This window comes from Mastomys coucha, unplaced genomic scaffold (genome assembly GCF_008632895.1).
Source record: "Mastomys coucha isolate ucsf_1 unplaced genomic scaffold, UCSF_Mcou_1 pScaffold14, whole genome shotgun sequence".
Taxonomy (NCBI): Eukaryota; Metazoa; Chordata; class Mammalia; order Rodentia; family Muridae; genus Mastomys; species Mastomys coucha.
Genome location: NW_022196896.1, coordinates 49514893 through 49532456, shown reverse-complemented (window position 1 = coordinate 49532456; position 17564 = coordinate 49514893). Strand labels below are relative to the sequence as shown.

The 17564-nt window shown below is 40.8% G+C and overlaps 1 protein-coding gene across 1 annotated transcript in view; it reads left to right on the top strand.

Annotated features, from left to right (window-relative positions):
* Nucleotides 1-5594: 5594 nt before the first annotated feature.
* The window catches only part of Pkhd1 (PKHD1 ciliary IPT domain containing fibrocystin/polyductin), a 480627-nt gene continuing 468657 nt past the window's right edge, over nucleotides 5595-17564 (top strand). Inside the window, exons 1-4 of the mRNA XM_031366970.1 lie at nucleotides 5595-5720; nucleotides 12243-12334; nucleotides 14528-14605; nucleotides 15161-15302. Coding sequence (XP_031222830.1) covers nucleotides 12280-12334; nucleotides 14528-14605; nucleotides 15161-15302 — 275 coding nt within the window. The 5' untranslated portion in view covers nucleotides 5595-5720; nucleotides 12243-12279. The remainder of the gene's footprint in view (nucleotides 5721-12242; nucleotides 12335-14527; nucleotides 14606-15160; nucleotides 15303-17564) is intronic.

Sequence of the window (17564 nt, the reverse complement as noted above, 5' to 3'; positions counted from 1 at the left end):
GCTTCTTTATCCTATTTCTGTATGGGATCTCTGGTTTTTTTTCTATCACCTTATATGGATTCTGGGGATCTGAACTTGAGTCCTCATTGTGCCTGACCTCCTGAGCTCTTCCAATCTTGCCTTCCATTTTTGCCTTCCATTTTCCATTGTGGCTGTACAAGTTTGTATTCCAACCAGCAATGTCTGAGTGTTCCCCTTGCTGGATATCCTTATCAGAATGAGTTGTTTTATCGATCTTAGCCATTATGATGGGTATAAGATGAAATCTCAAAGTAGTGTTGATTTGCATTTCCTGCCTGGATGACTAAGGATGTTGAAGAATTCTCAGCCATCTTTGTTTTCCCTTCAGAAAATATTTAGTTCCATATGTCATTTTTTAATTGGATTATTTATTCTGTTGATAGTTTTTGAGTTCTTTATATATTTTGGATATTATCTCCCTATCAGATATGGGAGTTGGTTAAAAAAAAAATCTTTTCCTATTCTGTAGGCTGTGTCTTTGTCTGAGTGACAAATGGTGTCCTTTGCTGTGCCGAAGCTTTTCAGCTTCATGAGGTCCTATTTATTAATTGTTGATCGTAGTGTCTGTGGTAATGGTGTTTTGTTAAGAAAGTCCTTTTCTGTGCCACTGAATTCAAAGCTTTCCCCCACTTTACCTTCTATCAGATTCAGTGCATCTGCTTCCACTTTGAGGCCTTCGATTTACTTGGATTTGACTTTTGTTGAGGGTGGTAAGTATGAATCTATTTTTATTGTTTTATATGCAGACGTCCAGTCTGACCAGCACCATTTGTTGGATATTCTACCTCTTTTTCTAGTGTGTGTTTCTGGCTATTTCATAAGACTGGCTCTTCAATTCAAGTCCACTGGTTCACGCGTCTGTTTTTGTGTCAAGACCGTGCTGATCTTTTCTTTTTTCTTTTCTTTTCCTTCCCTTTCTTTTCTTTTCTTTCCCTTTCTTTTCTTTCTTTCCTTTTACTGTTGCTCTGTAGTACAACTTGAAATCAAGGATATCTGGTGATATGGTTCTTTCATTTTTCAGGATTGTTTTAACCTTTCCTGTAGTGTGTGTGTGTTTCCATATGAAGAAAACTAAGCATTCCTTTTCTGAAAGACAGTATCTGATGGCCATGCATTTGTTTGGTAAATATGAGAATTTGTCTCACTGTGGCAGAAAGTCAAGTAAAGCCCATGGTGCCACCTGCCTTGGAAGACAGCTGCACTTCTAGGAGGGACATAAAGGGTTTTGATCATCCACCACACTATGGGGACAAGTGGGCATTCTTGGCACAGTTTACAGTTGGGTCTTCAGAGCTGTTTTGTACTTTCCTGAATTGAGAATTTAGCACTTCAAAGTGTTCCCTTCACATGTTGGCCTTGGGTGTGTATCCCCTTTGAAGTTCGGTAGCAGTTGCTGTCTATAAATAAGGCATGCTCAGTGCCATCAAAGTGCTGAGCCATGCCATCAAAGGGCATGACTCATTTACTTATGGGAATCCTGCAAGTGCAGGACCATGTGAGGGAGTGGTCTTGGTTTCATCATTCTTACTCAGCCTGTTCTCTGTACATCTTCAGCTTGGTACAAAACATACATGTGGTTCCACAGAGAAGAATCAAAGTTGTCACTTGGAAGACTCTTTCTTACATCCTTTTAACAAGGAGGAGGAAGGAGAAGAAGAAAGAGGAGGAGGAGGAGGAGGAAGAGATATAGATAGACAGATAGACAGATAGACAGACAGACAGACAGAGAGTTCTGCTTAGAGCCCAGTAGCCTCCATCAGTTTATATTTTGTCCGAGCAGAGGAGTCCTCCTCCAGGGGGGCAGCATTAATGATGTCACTGATGGGGCTACTCTTGGCTTCTTATCCTAAGCTTTACTATGTGTCTTAGTCAGGGTTTCTATTCCTGCACAAACATCATGACCAAGAAACAAGTTGAGGAGGAAAGGGTTTATTCAGCTTACACTTCCATGTTGTTCTTGATCACCAAAGGAAGTCAGGACTGGAACTCAAACAGGCCAAGAAGCAGGAGCTGACACAGAGGCCCTGGAGTGATGTTCCTTACTGGCTTGCTTCCCCTGGCTTGCTCAGACTGCTTTCTTATAGAACTCAAGACTACCAGCCCAAAGATGGTACCGCCCATAAGGGGTCCTCTCCTCTTGATCAGTAATTGAGAAAATGCCTTACAGCTGGATCTCATGGAGGCATTTCCTCAACTGAAACTCCTTTCTGTGTGATAACTACAGCTTGTGTCAAGTTGATACAAAACCAGCCAGTACACTATGTTACTTTATCTTGTGGATAGAACTGAAGAACAAGGATTCCTACTTTGCATATGGAAACTGGAGTTCTGGAGAGTTTGAACCAGTGTATCCCTGCATGTTTTGGTTCTAGGCACACACTGAATTCATAATGTATGAACCTAATGACAGAGTCACTCAAGGTAAAGGTAACTGGCCTTGGACTGCAGCTGCTTCAGGTGTCATCTAGAAATGCTGTAGAAAATGTCAAGACTTAGGCACTCCTGGGACCCACCCATAGTTAAGTATCTTGCCAGAGACTACAAGATGAGGAAGTTGTAAACATGAAGCTGTACTTATCTGATAATTGATTCCACATTAAATAAGTACCACATTAAATTCTAGTGTCTCTGAAGACAGTTCAGGCTGAATCATTCATTGCCTCCAAGAAACCTTTTTCTGGCTACCTTCCTCCCTGTTGTAGGTTGCTTTTCTGAGCCCTGAGACAGACCTCTGTGACAGATGTTGGGCAAGGTATTTATTGAGGAAGAGGACTTAAGGTAATTTTAGAGTCTGAGCAGGAGTGGCAGGTTGCCGTCTAACTTCAGCCTGATCTTAAGGAGCTTCAGATCATGAGGGGTGCTGGGCATACTCCTCTCTGAAGAGAGGGGCCTTGCCTTCCACATCCTGCGTCAGCTAGTCAAGGAACCTGAGCACTTGAGGGAAGTATATAATTTTTTTTTTCGATTGATTTTTTTGAGACAGAGCTTCTCTATGTAGCTCTGGCTGTTCTGGAACTTACTCTGTTGACCAGGCTGGCTTCAAACTCAGATATCCACTTGCCTTGATCTCCCAAGTGCTTGGATTAAAGGCATGTCCCAACCCCCTCTCCCCCGCAGAATTATATAATCTTGGAGGCATTTTATGGCAAGATGGGTCCTATGGCTTGAGGCTCCCTCTACAGAGGGCTCAGCTATAAAGGAAGCACAAGCAGTGGATGGGTGCATTAGCCTAGCAATGGAGTAGAAACTGGTTGCCCACACCACATCTCACGACTTCACTCACCACTTCCATTTTTATAACTGTCCATACTAGGAACCACGCGCATCATTCCTGGCCCATTAAGCTGTATTATGGCACTAGTCAAATTCTCTTTATCCGTATGTGATATTCATAAGGAAATTGTTATATCTCCTTTGAGCTCTGGATGTTGCTAGAATTGGAGCTGCTATTAGTAGTATTAGTGTAGACATAGCCATTCCTGTTATATTTACTCTTCTTCCTTATAGAATAGTTAATGAAACTTCATTGTTTATTTTTATGTAAATTTCCCCCCTCTTCCACTCTATAGCCTTCAGTTATCTCTCTGTGCCTTTTAATATCATTGGATGACATACAAATATGCACAGCCTTCCCAGCTCTCCATGGTAGAACACTGTTTCCAAGACATAGCCGAAATGTTCTTCATGAGCTGGATGGCCTATGCCACCAAGCTTTTAGTGCTTCTCTCAGCCACACAGAGATATCCACCTCTCTCAGACTCCCACTGTGATGATTAACATGGATAGCCAACCTCACCAGGTCTACAATCACTGAGGGGCATCAAGTTATGTGCATGCCTACGGTGGAGCTTCTAAATTCAGTTCATTGAGGTGGGCAGACTTTCTCTAAAAGGAGGATGATAATATTTTATGAACTGGTGTTCTGGGCTGTTTAAAGAGAGGAAAGTGAGTTGAGGACCAGCATTCATCCCTGCTTTCTGATTGTGAATGTAATGTGAGCTCTCACTACTGTGCGTTTCCCCACCATGTTGGATGGGACCATCAAATCATGAGTCCAAAAAAACATGGTAGGACCTTTCTGATGTGTAAGTGAAATAATGAAAAAAGTTAGCAGAGAAGTCCATAAAGCTAGTAATTATTAACTATTTGCAGCAGATGCTTGATACACTTGACATTGTTCATCTGCACGTTCAACAGATGTCTCTCGAGTATCTACTATGTTGAGCTTCTGTGAGCCACATGGATACTGCTTTAAGCTGCTAGAGTCTTTTCAGTTCTACCCAACTAACCCTCAGAGACATATGACCCAATTTGACAGTGGCGGGAAAGCAGACACCTCTTTGAAATGCTGAGTATCTAAAGCCCAGCTTAGCAGTACAGACCTGTAATCCATCAACTTGGGAGGCCAAGGCAGGCAAATTTTAAGACCTGTCTGGACTACAGTAAGTAGTTCAAGGTCAGCTTCAGCAACTTAGTAAGATTTTTGTCCCAAAATAAAAATTCTAAAGAGGGCTTGGGATAAACTCAGTGGCAGAGTACTTGCCTAATACGTTTGAGACCCCAACTTTATTTCACAGTACTGGAAAAAATGTTGAGAATCTGACACATGCTTGTCTTCGGTTTTTAATTACAGTGGTCAAATGTGGGGTTGCTGCTGCCTTCTGGTATTAACTGAGCAAGCTCAAAGATCTATTCAGATTTATAAGGTAAGAAATATAGTCTCTGCATTTAAAGATAGAATTGACAAAGAATGTGTAACCAGCTTCTAAAACCATGCCATGCTACTTAGCTTCTCAAATAAGATATCTGAATAGTTGTTATGGTCCTGATAATTGCTCCCTGAGTGACCTGACTCATTACTTGATGTCTTCATTATCCTGCAGGATTTTCCTCATCTGTATCACTCATATGATGTCAGGCACCATGCTGTTCTAACAGTGCAACAGTTTACAGAAAGGGGACAACCATTCCTTCCACTTTGAAAATTATTAGATACAAAAACTTGACAGTATTATAAACATTCTGCCACTACAGCAAGCATTCGATTTGGGCTTCAGAAATGCATGATTCACCATTTTAAAACCAAGTGTGAGAGACATTTCTGTAAGCTCATTTGGGCTTCTAGACCTCAGCAGCAAGGTATAAAATGGAAAAAAAAATTAATTGTTTTAGTGTTGTTGCTCCCTGCTGGCATGGTTTATTTTAAATTATGCAGAACATGGGGAGAAAGAAATGGCTGTAATTCAGAAACTGACATGCGGTGATATGATGCTTTCCAAATTCAAAGAAAGGAGTGTCTCTCTGATTTAGGAAACACTGACTATTGCAACATCTCTCTAGTGTGACATAGCAGGAATCAAACTGAGAGAGCAGCTAAAGTCTATCCACTCCAAGTATCAAGTTATAGAAAGGGTCGTTTTTTTTTTCTTGGAATAAGATGAGTCTAAAAATATCACACATCCCATATTCATTTCTTAAGTCCCTTAACGTTTATTTTTAAATTTTGAAATTTCAGGGTATTAGTCATCTTGATTAATGTGGAACGTTCTTTGCTTCAAAACCGGAACTCTTATGCACTCAGAAAACTCCAAAGCCCATGGAAATTGCATGATGTCATGGTATTCTGATGACTCTATATCAGCAGTGTGAACTGGCTTCCTGGAGTACCACAGGGCAGTGATGTCCTCAGGATGACTAAGGTAGAGAGTATTCTATGACCCCAGACATCAAGCTTTGTAGAGCAGTCAGGCATCTCAGTGTGTCTTCTAGTCCACAGGCTGTACAAGCTAGTTCCACCTTTGACACCCCATAACCTTAAGGGACTCTGTGATTTTCATTAGGAAGGTATAGGTCTCCCCAGTATGTCTTCTGGACAAGAAGCATGACTATTATTAAAATAAGCCAACAAGCCACAAAGGGCTTAGGATAGAAGCAATAAGTACAAGTTATCTCTGAGTAAATTTGTTTGCTGGGAAAGTGCCAATAACCAGCTTTGGCACCGGTGGGGTGGGTAAACTGAGGCAGGCAGCCAATGGGGGTCAGTGCTTATAGCCACTGATGAAAGTTAGTCTGCCTATAGCAGCCAGTGATTAGAGAAATGACTCAGCAAACTTTTCTCTGTGGGACCAAAGCATAATTTACTGGGGTTGGCACTCCCTATGACCAGTGAAAAATTCTGAACTCTTTTAACTCCTTGGGGTAGATGAGAAGGAGAAGAGAAAATTCATGCACACATAGTGAGTGGATGAAACAAAAGTTATAGAGTTCAATAGCTTCATACATACAAATACATATATACATGAATACATACATGTATACATATACATATATGTGTATATACATATATATGTTTACACATAGAATGGATGGAGCAAAGCTCCAACAAGCAGGCTCCAAGCACTTCACACATATACATATGCACATATACACACATATCTAGTGGATGAATGGAACAAAGTTCTAACACACTCGCACACACACACTCATAGTATGTGCATGTATACACACTTACACACATATATACATACATACATACATACATACATACATACATGCATATACATACTTGGAAGGTGAATAGGATGAAGTTCCAACATATTCTCATAGAAACTTTACATAAGGACATATTTACATAAGGACATAATTGATGGGTGGAAAGAACAATGTTCTAACAACTTTATTCTTTCTCCTATGGCCTATATGCCCCATCAAAATCTTTTAAGCCCTATAAAGTTGCAATGTGATTTCATTCTAGTTTCTTCTAGTGAAGGACTATGAAAAACCAATATGTTCCCAATACTTTTACATGATATGACACTATGTAGTACAAGTAAAGAAAACAAGTTATTCCCAAGAACCCACATAGATTTACAACTAAGCAATTTGTTATAGATTAACAAAATGTGAGCAAGCAAGATAGTTTTCTCAGCCAGCTTCTCTTACTGGCAGGCAGCAAGAAAGGATTAATTATTTTATTATTTATCTTTAAAAGTAATCGTATAAAAATCTTAAATGAATCACAAATCTAAACTTTTATATCAAAAATCAGTCACATCTACTTTACATCCCCAGAATGCACATCTTTGCATCAGAAATTCTTATTAAATCACATCAGGAGGCTGAGGGCAAAATGAATATAAGAAATCAGTCATCACCAGTCCGGCCTCAGTGAGAGTCACGTCAGCCAGGGTTGCCATTATTCTTGTTCCTTGACCATAAAGGGTCCTTAGCTCAACTACTAAGAGTGTGTGTGCCTTTCTGACCCAAGGAGCTGAGGGGTTTGCAGCCCCTTAGGACGAACAACAATATGAACTAACTAGTACCCTCAGAGCTCCCAGGGACTAAAACACCAACCAAAGAGTACACACGGTGGGACTAATGGCTCCAGCAGCATATGTAGCATAGGATGATCTAGTCGGTCATCAATGGGAAGAAAGGCCCTTGGTCCTGTGAAGGTTCTATGCCCCAGTGTAGGGGAATGCCAGGGCCAGGAAGTGGGAGAGGGTGGGTTGTCGAGCAGGGGGAGGAGGGAGGGAACAGGTTTGTTTTTTTTTTTAAATTTATTTTTATTTTTATTTTTAAATTTTTTTTCGAAGGGGAAACCGGGGAAGGAGATATCATATGACATGTAAATAAAAAAATATTTAAAATTTTTCTTTATTTTTAAATAAATAAAATAATAAAAAAAGTGAGTGTGCCTTTCTGAACTTCAAATTGTTCCCTAAGATTTTCTACATCAGAGTCAATAGCAAGAACATCACAACCTAGCTTCACTAACAATTTTATTTATTCAAAGGCTTTCTAAAGGTGGTAGTCATTGATGACCGTCTGTGTCTCTAAGTTCTCTATGGAGGTGATAGGATCATTAATCTTCTCCAGCAGCACTGCCTGAAAGAGATCAGCACTATTACTGTGAGTGCCAGAGATACTGCCTACTGAGGGGCTGGAAGCCCCCTTCGAGTTTCCATACAAGTCTTAGATTAAAAGGGATGTGAGGGTAGCAAGCAGAGCAGAAAACACATGGTTCTCAGGGTCATGCCTCAACCATGGCGCACCCATGTGGCCACGCTAACCGGTGGGCTGCATTCCATGAGTTCTAAAGCTATTTGTCATTCCTCCTGCGTGGCCCTTGACAGTAAAGAAAGTTTGTTAATGAGAGTCTGACACTAATGTTTTACCCTTAGGTTAGGCCCTGGGTGAGAGTCACGTTGCCTCAACATTTGAGCCTGTGATTCTGATGTACGATGTATGATTCTGGGTATGATGATGGGAAATCATACCCAGAGAATATGATTTTCCTTTATTTTGTATCTTCGTGAAGAAAAGAGGGCTGAAGAAAAGCAGGGATGACAGGCTGGGCCAATCCCAGAGGGGAAAAAGGGGGATCTTTCTCCAGGGAGGTTCTGACAGTGCAATGTGAGGTGAAGCATCTCAAGAGTTGACCATGGAAGACAGGAAGGGTTTGCTCTGAGGCTCTAGCTGCCTAATGAAGTTCTTCAGTAGAAAATCATGCTACTGTCCCACGTGCCTGATGATCTGCCCTCCTTCTATCAGCAATGGGGATGTAAATTGAAGACAATATTTTTTTTTTAAGTAAGGAAAGGGGAAAAAACCCAAACCAAAAATGGCCTCAAGCATCCTTAGTTTCAATATTTTGCTTTCATTACCCATATCTACTTCAGAGTGGTTTTCTTCACATATACCCCTAATAAATCCACTTTATACAGTCTACTCCGTATAAAGCACAGTGCAATCTATTTGGGTTTATAGAAGAGTAAATATAGTATTTTCCCCTAAAGGATGTACACGTAGTTTTGGGAATAGCTTATATGAGTCAGACACTATTGAGCAGCTCAACCCTGCTGAGTAATTTAGCAAGTTGCACTCAAGTTTTGATGACTGTGAACTGTATATTGCCAGGATGGGAACGTAGTTATCTTTTAGAGTATATTTGAACCTTAGAGTCCTAGAAGGAAATAGAAGCCATATTTAAGATAAAAATTATTGAAGGGATTATTTCTAGAAGGATAGCCAAGATTTAGAAAAGGCATCAAGGGGTGGTATAAAAGCTTGCGAGTTAGCAATAGCATGAGCTTGTTAGTAGTCTTGTCCTGAAGATGCAAACAAAGGAAATATATCTGAGCTTGCAGAAAGAGCAAGCACAAGACAGCAACAGTACTCTATGAAGGAACTGATCTACTCTGGTGACCTTTGAACCCCAGCCTGTGCCCTATTTTTGAAACCAATAAGACATCAAGTATAATGGACCACACTGAAAGCCCGCACAGGGCACAGGATCAGGCAGAGAACACCCATGAAGCATGTAATGCGTTCCTGCTGGGCTCTCTGCTCACTGGCTGTCTTTCTGGCACCTCCTTTCAATCACTTGAGTGCCCACTGGCCACACTGGCTAGACTGTTTTTTGTTTTTGTTTTTTTTTAAATTCTTGTCTGAGACACATACAGTAAGAGGAGAAAAATGTAAGCAGCCCTTTCTTTAGGTCTCTAAGTGGCTCACGTTAATTATTAAACTTGCCCTGTGGTCATTTGTGAGCTTTCACTCTGATGCACGTTTGGCCAGAACAGAGACGAGTTAGGTGAGTTCCAGTCCAACATGAAGTGAGCTACCTGCACAATAGCTAGAGCTGCAGGCTGGCTGTCACTGGATAACGCGGCATCTTTTAGAAGGGAACGGGTTTCTCTTCTTTGAGGCACAAGGCAGACACTGCATCAGGTACTGTTTGATTCAGAAAAGACTTCCTTTTCTAGAGCTGCTTCTCCCGCTGTCATTTCAGTGAGCAAAAGGAAGTGGGAGTGGGAGGTCCACAGTAAGAACACTGGAAACTGCCTTTCAGGCTCCCAGGGGAGGGGAATGCTGAGAGAAGAGGGGTGGGGGAGGGGGCAGAAGAAAGAGAAGACCAAGACCGGCAGGAAGAGGGCTTAACTGGATGTACAGTGCACTTCTCTGGGGCTGAAACATTCTCCTTAAAATTAATAGACACCGAGTTTATCCCCAGGAACGATGAGCAGACTTGAATGAATCCCCACCCAGCAAAGTGACATTTATGGTTGATGTGACTGTTTTGTTTTGGAGAAAAATAGGTATTTCTGAACTTCGAGTTTATTGGAACTCATTGTGGGGGTGCTTACTTCCGTTGTTCTAAGCATGGGACCAGGCATTAAGATGAAATATTATAAAATAATGCGCCCAGATTGGGTTGCATGCCGGGCAGAACATGCAAGTTGGATCCTGTGCCTAGGGGCTAGGTGGCAAATCCTCTGTCCTGTCATGCTTTTGTAGGAGATGCATTACTGAAAGCTGGATGTTTGTAAATGGAATTCAATTACAAATAGACCAGAGGACGTAGGACATTTTGCAATGTAAAAGGACACCTGGTAATGTCAACACTTCTTTCAAACCTCAAAAGATCCCACGCCTCCCCTTTGCTGGGGACTAAGGACAGACACAAAGACTTTATTTTCCTGGCTTCCAGTGTAATATTCAGCATCTGTTGGGTATGTGATAAACCTTCCCAGTCCTGAACTAAATGGAAGTTATTATCTCTTGTGAGCTAGCTTCAACAGGACACACCTGTATGATAAATTCACTACACTTGGGCAGGTAGCGGAGGGACGCTAGACAATCTGTTTGTAAAACTATTGGGGAGTTCTGGAGTGGTTGTAACTACTATCACATTGAGTGTTTTCATAGAAATTTACATTAATGTATATGTAATGACATGGACTTATTCATTTTGGTTTTCAAACTTTCAGAGATCCTCGGAGTCAGGGTTTTAGGAATATTTGTCTATTCACTTCTGGCTGGTGTTAGAGAGGATCTCTCAGCCTTCATACGGCCAGGCTATGTGAATTCTGTTTTCCTCATCATGGAGAAAAAGCCATTTATTCTAGATCTGTAATATAAGATGTGTGGTATTTAAAAATGTATGAATGAAGTCTTTGAGTACTATGTCAGGCCCTTATACTGCCATCCTTATGGAAATGGATAACTGGTCTCTGGACCAGCGTGATCTCTGGAGGTAAGGCCGCATGACAGCAAACAGACAGTATCTGATTCTGGCTCCAGGATGTGAACTGGAAATTTGAGAGACCTCTGAGGAAAGATTTACTGGAGGACGAGGCCATTAACTCTCAAAGCCATGGAAGATTAATGGTTGAGGTAGAGGTCCACAGATGGAAGCCTTGCTTGATTGCTAACAAGAAATACAGTGTGTCTATCATCTAGGGTTCAAATCTGACCATCATAGGATGGGAAGCTGGGGTATGAGAAAGCAACATGGACCCCTGGCTGGTTACTCGTGCTCAGATAACTAAAAGTTATTCCTGTGATTACCTTTTGTTCAATGGTGAATTAATGAACGGTTTAAACATGCATTAAATAGTTATTGGGACAAGATGAGCTGCGTGGTGATTTTCTATAATGTTTCTTGTATGCTGACTCTCTTCTGAGCCTTGGAAGATAGTAGGTGCCTCTAGAGGAGATAGTACTACATCCTTTACTTACATATTTGTTTAATTGTTTTAAATGTAATTACATCTTTCCTTTCCCCCTACTGTCTCCAGCCCCCCCAGTCCCCTTTAAACTCATAGCTTCTTATTCGTTAATTATTATTGTTACATATATGTGTGGATAGATAGGTAAATACACTATGATGAGCTCAGCAGTTTTTAATTGCCAGTAGCTCTTCATTTAAGAGAGGGCCCCCATGTGCTTTCCCTATCCACATTGGCATGTCAACTGGTTGTCATTGGCCAAGACTTGTTAAAGCAGCCATACTGTTGAGGTTTCATAGGTGTGGCTTTCCTGTCATATCTAGAGGACACTTCATTGTAGCAGACTTCCTGGTCCTCCAGCCCTTGCAATCTTTCTGCCCCCTCTTTCTCAGAGACTTATGGGTAGGGGTTTTGTTGTAGATGTATAGATTTGGACTGGGCATTCCGAGGGAGTTGTTCTCTACATTTTCACAATTTGTAGCTTTCTGTAATGGCCTCCATGTGCTGTGCTCTCTCTCTCTCTGTGTGTGTGTGTCTGTGTGTAGGGGGTACAGGGAGTCTTTTTCAATGAAATAGAACCACACTCGTTGGGCTAGCACTACATTTAAATCATCTCTTTAATTTTCTGTCTCAGTATAGTATGTAGTATGTAGGCAAAATTGATAGTATGTAGGCAAAACAGAATTTTTCCACTTTATGTTTTATAAGGCACAAAAGCTACATCGTGCTGCTGATCTAACTGGATATGATGCCTGCCTGGCTGATCTCTCTGCTGAGTATGGAAATACTACTGTTAGCAAGTAAGTAGAAAATGTTTGAACAGAGTACAGATCATACTACTAGGTTACCTTGACAATATTACGTTGCTTTTATACTGTAGACATGTACAAGTTTTACTTGCTCACTTAAAATGTGAGTGAAGCCATCATTTTAGAAGGAAGTGTTGAAGTATCTGCTCTGGGATCTAAAGTAATAATTTTTTTTTCTTGATGAGTATCTGAGGTTATTTGCTATATTGTTATAAATAGATATGTCAACTTTAAATGGCCAGTAGGGGTTACTGTTGCAATTCAAATATTTTAATGATAACTTTTTCTATAATCCCTTTTTTTGGGCTAGTAGATACAATTCTTATTAGGTTTCATTGTTATATCTTCCCTAAGGAATTGTGTCTTGGTGACTAATGGCTGCTTGTATTATAATTACACTTTTCCTCTAATCACGCTTCCATTTCTCTCTGAGTTTGGTAATCCTCTGTATTTTCTTATGATATTTTTTGTCTTCTTCGGTTAAAAGTATGTAATCATCTCTGAGGTCTGAGGACAGTGTGACATGGCTGACACCTCGATGTGAATGGGTTTCCATCAGTCTTAGGAGTGTAGTGAGCTTCCTACATGGTTTCTATACATAATGCCCAGGGCTAGTCCCCAGGCAATGCCTGGTTTACCCTTGGAAATTCTTGACATGGAAATGAAGCAGGCTTCTACAGATAACACACAACACTTTGTTTATTATCATATGGAGGTACTGAGTAATTTTTGCTAGCCTCCTTGAAGTAGCTTCGCCTTGACCAAGACATATCTGGGAATATCTTCAAAGATGTTATTAAACCCAACGTAGCCTAGTATTTAAAGTTCATACTCTTGGCTCTGACAGTACCCGACTAATACAGAAGTAGAGGCTCACAGCCAACCATTGGACTGAGTACAGGCTCCCCAATGAAGGAGCTAGAGAAAGGACCCAAGGAGCTGAAGGGTTTGCAGCCCGTTAGCACGAACAACAATATGAACTAACTAGTACCCTCAGAGCTCCCAGGGACTAAACTCCAACCAAAAAGTACACATGGGGGGACTCATGGCTCCAGCAAGCATGTGTATAGCAGAGGATGGCCAAGTCGGTCATCAATGGGAGGAGAGGACCTTGGCCCTGTGAAGGTTCTATGCCCTAGTGTAGGTGAATGCCAGGAAGTGGGAGAGGGTGGGGTGGTGAGCAGGGGGAGGGGGGAGGGAACAGGGGATTGCTTTAGTTTTTGTTTTATTTTATTTTTTTTCTTATTTTATTTTTTTCTTTTGGAGGGGAACCTAGGAAAGGAGATATTGTAAATAAAGAAAACATCTAATAAAAAATAAAAATAAAATATCTAATAAAAAAATTCATACTCTCTTTGTCTCCTAAAGGAAGTTTATAACACTCTCGCTTTAATCTGTCTATGATCGTTCAAGGCAAAAATCATGAATGCCTTTGATGCATTTGGGGAGTTATTCTGATCATGTGTTCAAAAGAGCTCAAAACAGAAAGCTAGAGGATAATAATAATAATAATAATAATAATAATAATAATAATAATAATAAAGGAATCAGGCATATCTTAAGCTTTTCCTCAGGCTGGAGAGATGGCTCAGTGGTTAAGAGCACTGACTGCTCTTCCAGAGGTCCTAAGTTCAATTCCCAGCAACCACGTGGTGGCTCACAACCATGGGATCTGATGCCCTCTTCTGGTGTGTCTGAAGAATGCGAGAGCATATTCACATAAAATAAATAAAAAGTTGTTTTAAAAACTTAAAAAAAAGTTTTTTCCTCTTCACAAGAAGTATGATATACGGAGTAACATTTACATTTAGATGTGGCTGTCTTAATAAAGAGTGCAAAAGAGAAGAGAGGCATTGTGGGTCCAAGAGAGCCAAGCTTGTCTTTGAGATTATTTCTAAGAGAAGCAGAAATTCAGGACTGTCCTGGTGAACACTGGGGTTCTGGATTGATAAAATGAGAGCTATCCATTTTCCTTAAAGTAAGACTCTGAAGGTATGTTCTCTGGACCAATAATGCCTAAGTAGAAGTGGATACTTTGAACCAGAAACTCTGGTACTAGGGCCCGGTGATCCGTGCTTCATCTGGCTACTGGATGGTATATAACACTAAAGTCTGCTTTAAAGTCCTGGAGGTACTAGTAGATTGTACATAACCTTCATAACCAGTGTTTTCTCTTATTGACAGAACCTTACTCGAGTTTCCAGATTGAACCGGCAGAAGGTAGCCTTGCAGGGGGAACATGGATCACAGTTGTTTTTGACGGTAGGTTTGGGCTTTCCTGAAATTGGGTGTTGAATTTATTGATCTAAAATCCAAAGAATTATGAATCCTCACTTCATAGAACAGCTCTAAAGGAGGGACTGAGCAGGATGAACAGAGACCCAACTCTGTTTTTGCAGATGCTAAGTAGTCAGTGTCACAGCAGAGGCCACTGCAGCATCAGCATCCTCACGGTGGGATGCTTGGGAAGACGAAATGACGTGGAAATGAACAGCATAGAAATACTACTCCCTCTCTTGGCTGTTGCCCTTACAAATGATTCCATGTTAGGAACCCCTAAACCATGCCTTACCATGCCCATTTCCACTATGACACAAAGCAACTTGGAGGGTTGAAGTTGCTAGGGAGTAGGCAGACATGAAGAGAGAGAAAACATTTATAAGCTCATAGAACGTTTGTGAAACAGTGTACTTCCCTTTGGAAATGAGCGTTAATTTTATCCTCAGGCAAACGCAATGTCTTACATTGCCCTCTTGTGGCCAATGTTCGCATTGCCCCTCTTTGTCTTCTTAGCCTGAGATTTCTCCTTGTGTTTAGGTTTGGATAGAAGTATTCTTTACCCCAACAATGGCTCTCAGCTGGAGATAGACCTGGTGAATGTGGCAGTACCTGCCTTGAGGATCCCCTGTGACGTCTCTGCCACCTTCGTGGACTCGCCTGTGGTGACCTGCCAGACGAGGTACACTTGACTGAAATATAAAGCCTGGCAGGATGAACGGGCTTCGCTTTTCCTAGTAGTTTTGGGTGGTGTGTTAGACAATTCCTGCAGTTACTACGATTATCAGGTGTGATTGTAAAAATGTTCTCTGTGAATATACTCATATGCTTAAAAAAATCCTTTTCCTCTAATCTCTCTCAGAGGAGAAAACGGAAAAAAGGTCTAGCTATGGTAAAAAGGACAAGTGAAAGCAAACGAAAATTAACAATATCACAAGCAAAAAAAAAAAAAAAAAAAAAAAAAAAAAAAAAAAAAAAAAAAAAACCCACCAATCACCCTTTCGTCTGTAGAACTTTAAATTTTGTCTGTTTTACTTTAATTTCACTTTTGGGATCAAATCACACCATCTTTCCTTCCTCCGAGCACTCTCACTCACCTTTCCTTGCTCTCTTTCAAATTTATGGTCTTCTTTCCCCATTAATGTTATATGTACACACACACACACACACACACACACACACACACACACCTAAAATAACCCGCTCAGGCTCTATGATGTTACTTGTATGGATGTACGTTTTCAGGGCTGACCATTTGGCACTGGGTAACTAGATGGCGGGCTCTATTGTCTTTGTCCAGCTCACATTTGGGTAGTCATGCCGGTGAAACTTTATGGGGGTGGCTTCTGACATTCCTAGGAGACACAATCCGATAGCAGACTCTGACTGTCTGGCTCTTACAAGCTTTCTTCTCTTTCTTTCTTTCTTTCTTTTTTAATTTTAAGAAGTTTTTATTGGTTATTTTATTTATTTATACTTTAAAGGTTATACCCCTTTGCAGTTTCCCCTCCACAGCCCCCCACTGCCTCCCCCTGACTCTATGAGGGTGCTCTCTCTCCCACCCATCCACCCACTCCTGCCTTACTTCCCTAGCATTCCCCTACACTGGGCCATCGAGCCATCACAGGACCAAGGGCCTCTCCTCCCATTGATGACTGATAAGTTCATCCTCTGCTATATATTCGGCTGGAACCATGGGTCCCTCCATGTGTACTCTTTGATTGGTGGTTAAGTCCCTGGGAGCTCTGGAGGGGGGTCTGGTTGGTTGATATTGTTGTTCTTCCTATAGGGTTGCAAACTCCTTCAGCTCCTACTCATGCATGCCAGTATCAGCATGAGATAAATGAGCAATCAACAAATGGGAAGCATCACCATTTACTTTGTCACCGGGGAAACCATGCAAACATTTTTCACCTTTCCTTTTTATGTCTGTGGTTGGTGCTGTGCAGTCAGGAACTGAACCTGATCAAAAGGAGGATGGCTGTATATAGAGTCAAATCAATCAAGAGAAAGGAGAGGAAAGGGATCTATCTATTCATATATAAATAACTGACTATTAATTCCTCTGTGACTTTAAAAAATGATTCTATTTACTTCTTGCCATCTTGCCATTTTTGGGTGTTATTTTTCCTCTTGTCCTAGAACTTTCAGGTGTGCTAGTAAGTTACTAACATGAGTTCTCTTCTATATTTAAATGTAAGCTCTTGGTGCGCTATGAACTTGCATCTTAGAACTTCCTTTAATTGTGTTCCATAGGTTTAGGTATGTTGTATTTTAGTTCTCAGTCACTTCTAAAGAGTTTTAAATTTCCTTCTTGATTTCTAGCTTGACCCATTTTTCAGTCATTAGTGAGTTATTCAGTTTCTGTATGCTTGTATACATTCTATTGTTTCTGGTAGCCAGCTTTAATTCCCAGTGGTCATATAGGATGCAGGGTATAATTTTTAATTTTCTTACATCTGTTGAGACATGCATTGTGTGCAAGTATGTGGTTGGAGAAAAGATCTGTAAGCTGCTGAGAAGAAAATATACTCTTCTGTGTTTGGGTGAAATATTCTGTAAATAGCTGTTAGGCCCATTTGTTTTATGATGTTATTTAACTCTAGCATTTCTTTGTTTAGTTTTTGTCTGGATGACCTGTCTATTGGTCAGATTTGTCTGGTTTCTCAGTTGGGTGAATCTGGATGTCTATTGGTGAGAGTAGGTATTGAAGTCTCCCATTACTTATAGCCTCTGTAGTATTTCTTTTATGAGCATGGGTACTGTTGTGTTTGGTGCATAAGTATTTAGAGTGACAACATCCTCTTGGTGAACTTTCCAATAGTACACCCTTTGACAGGTGTGTACTATTCTTTCCTATATCTTCTAACTTGCTTTGGGTTGAAGCCTACTTGGTAAAATATTACAGTGGCCACACCTGCTTGCTTCTTCTTCTTTTTTGGGG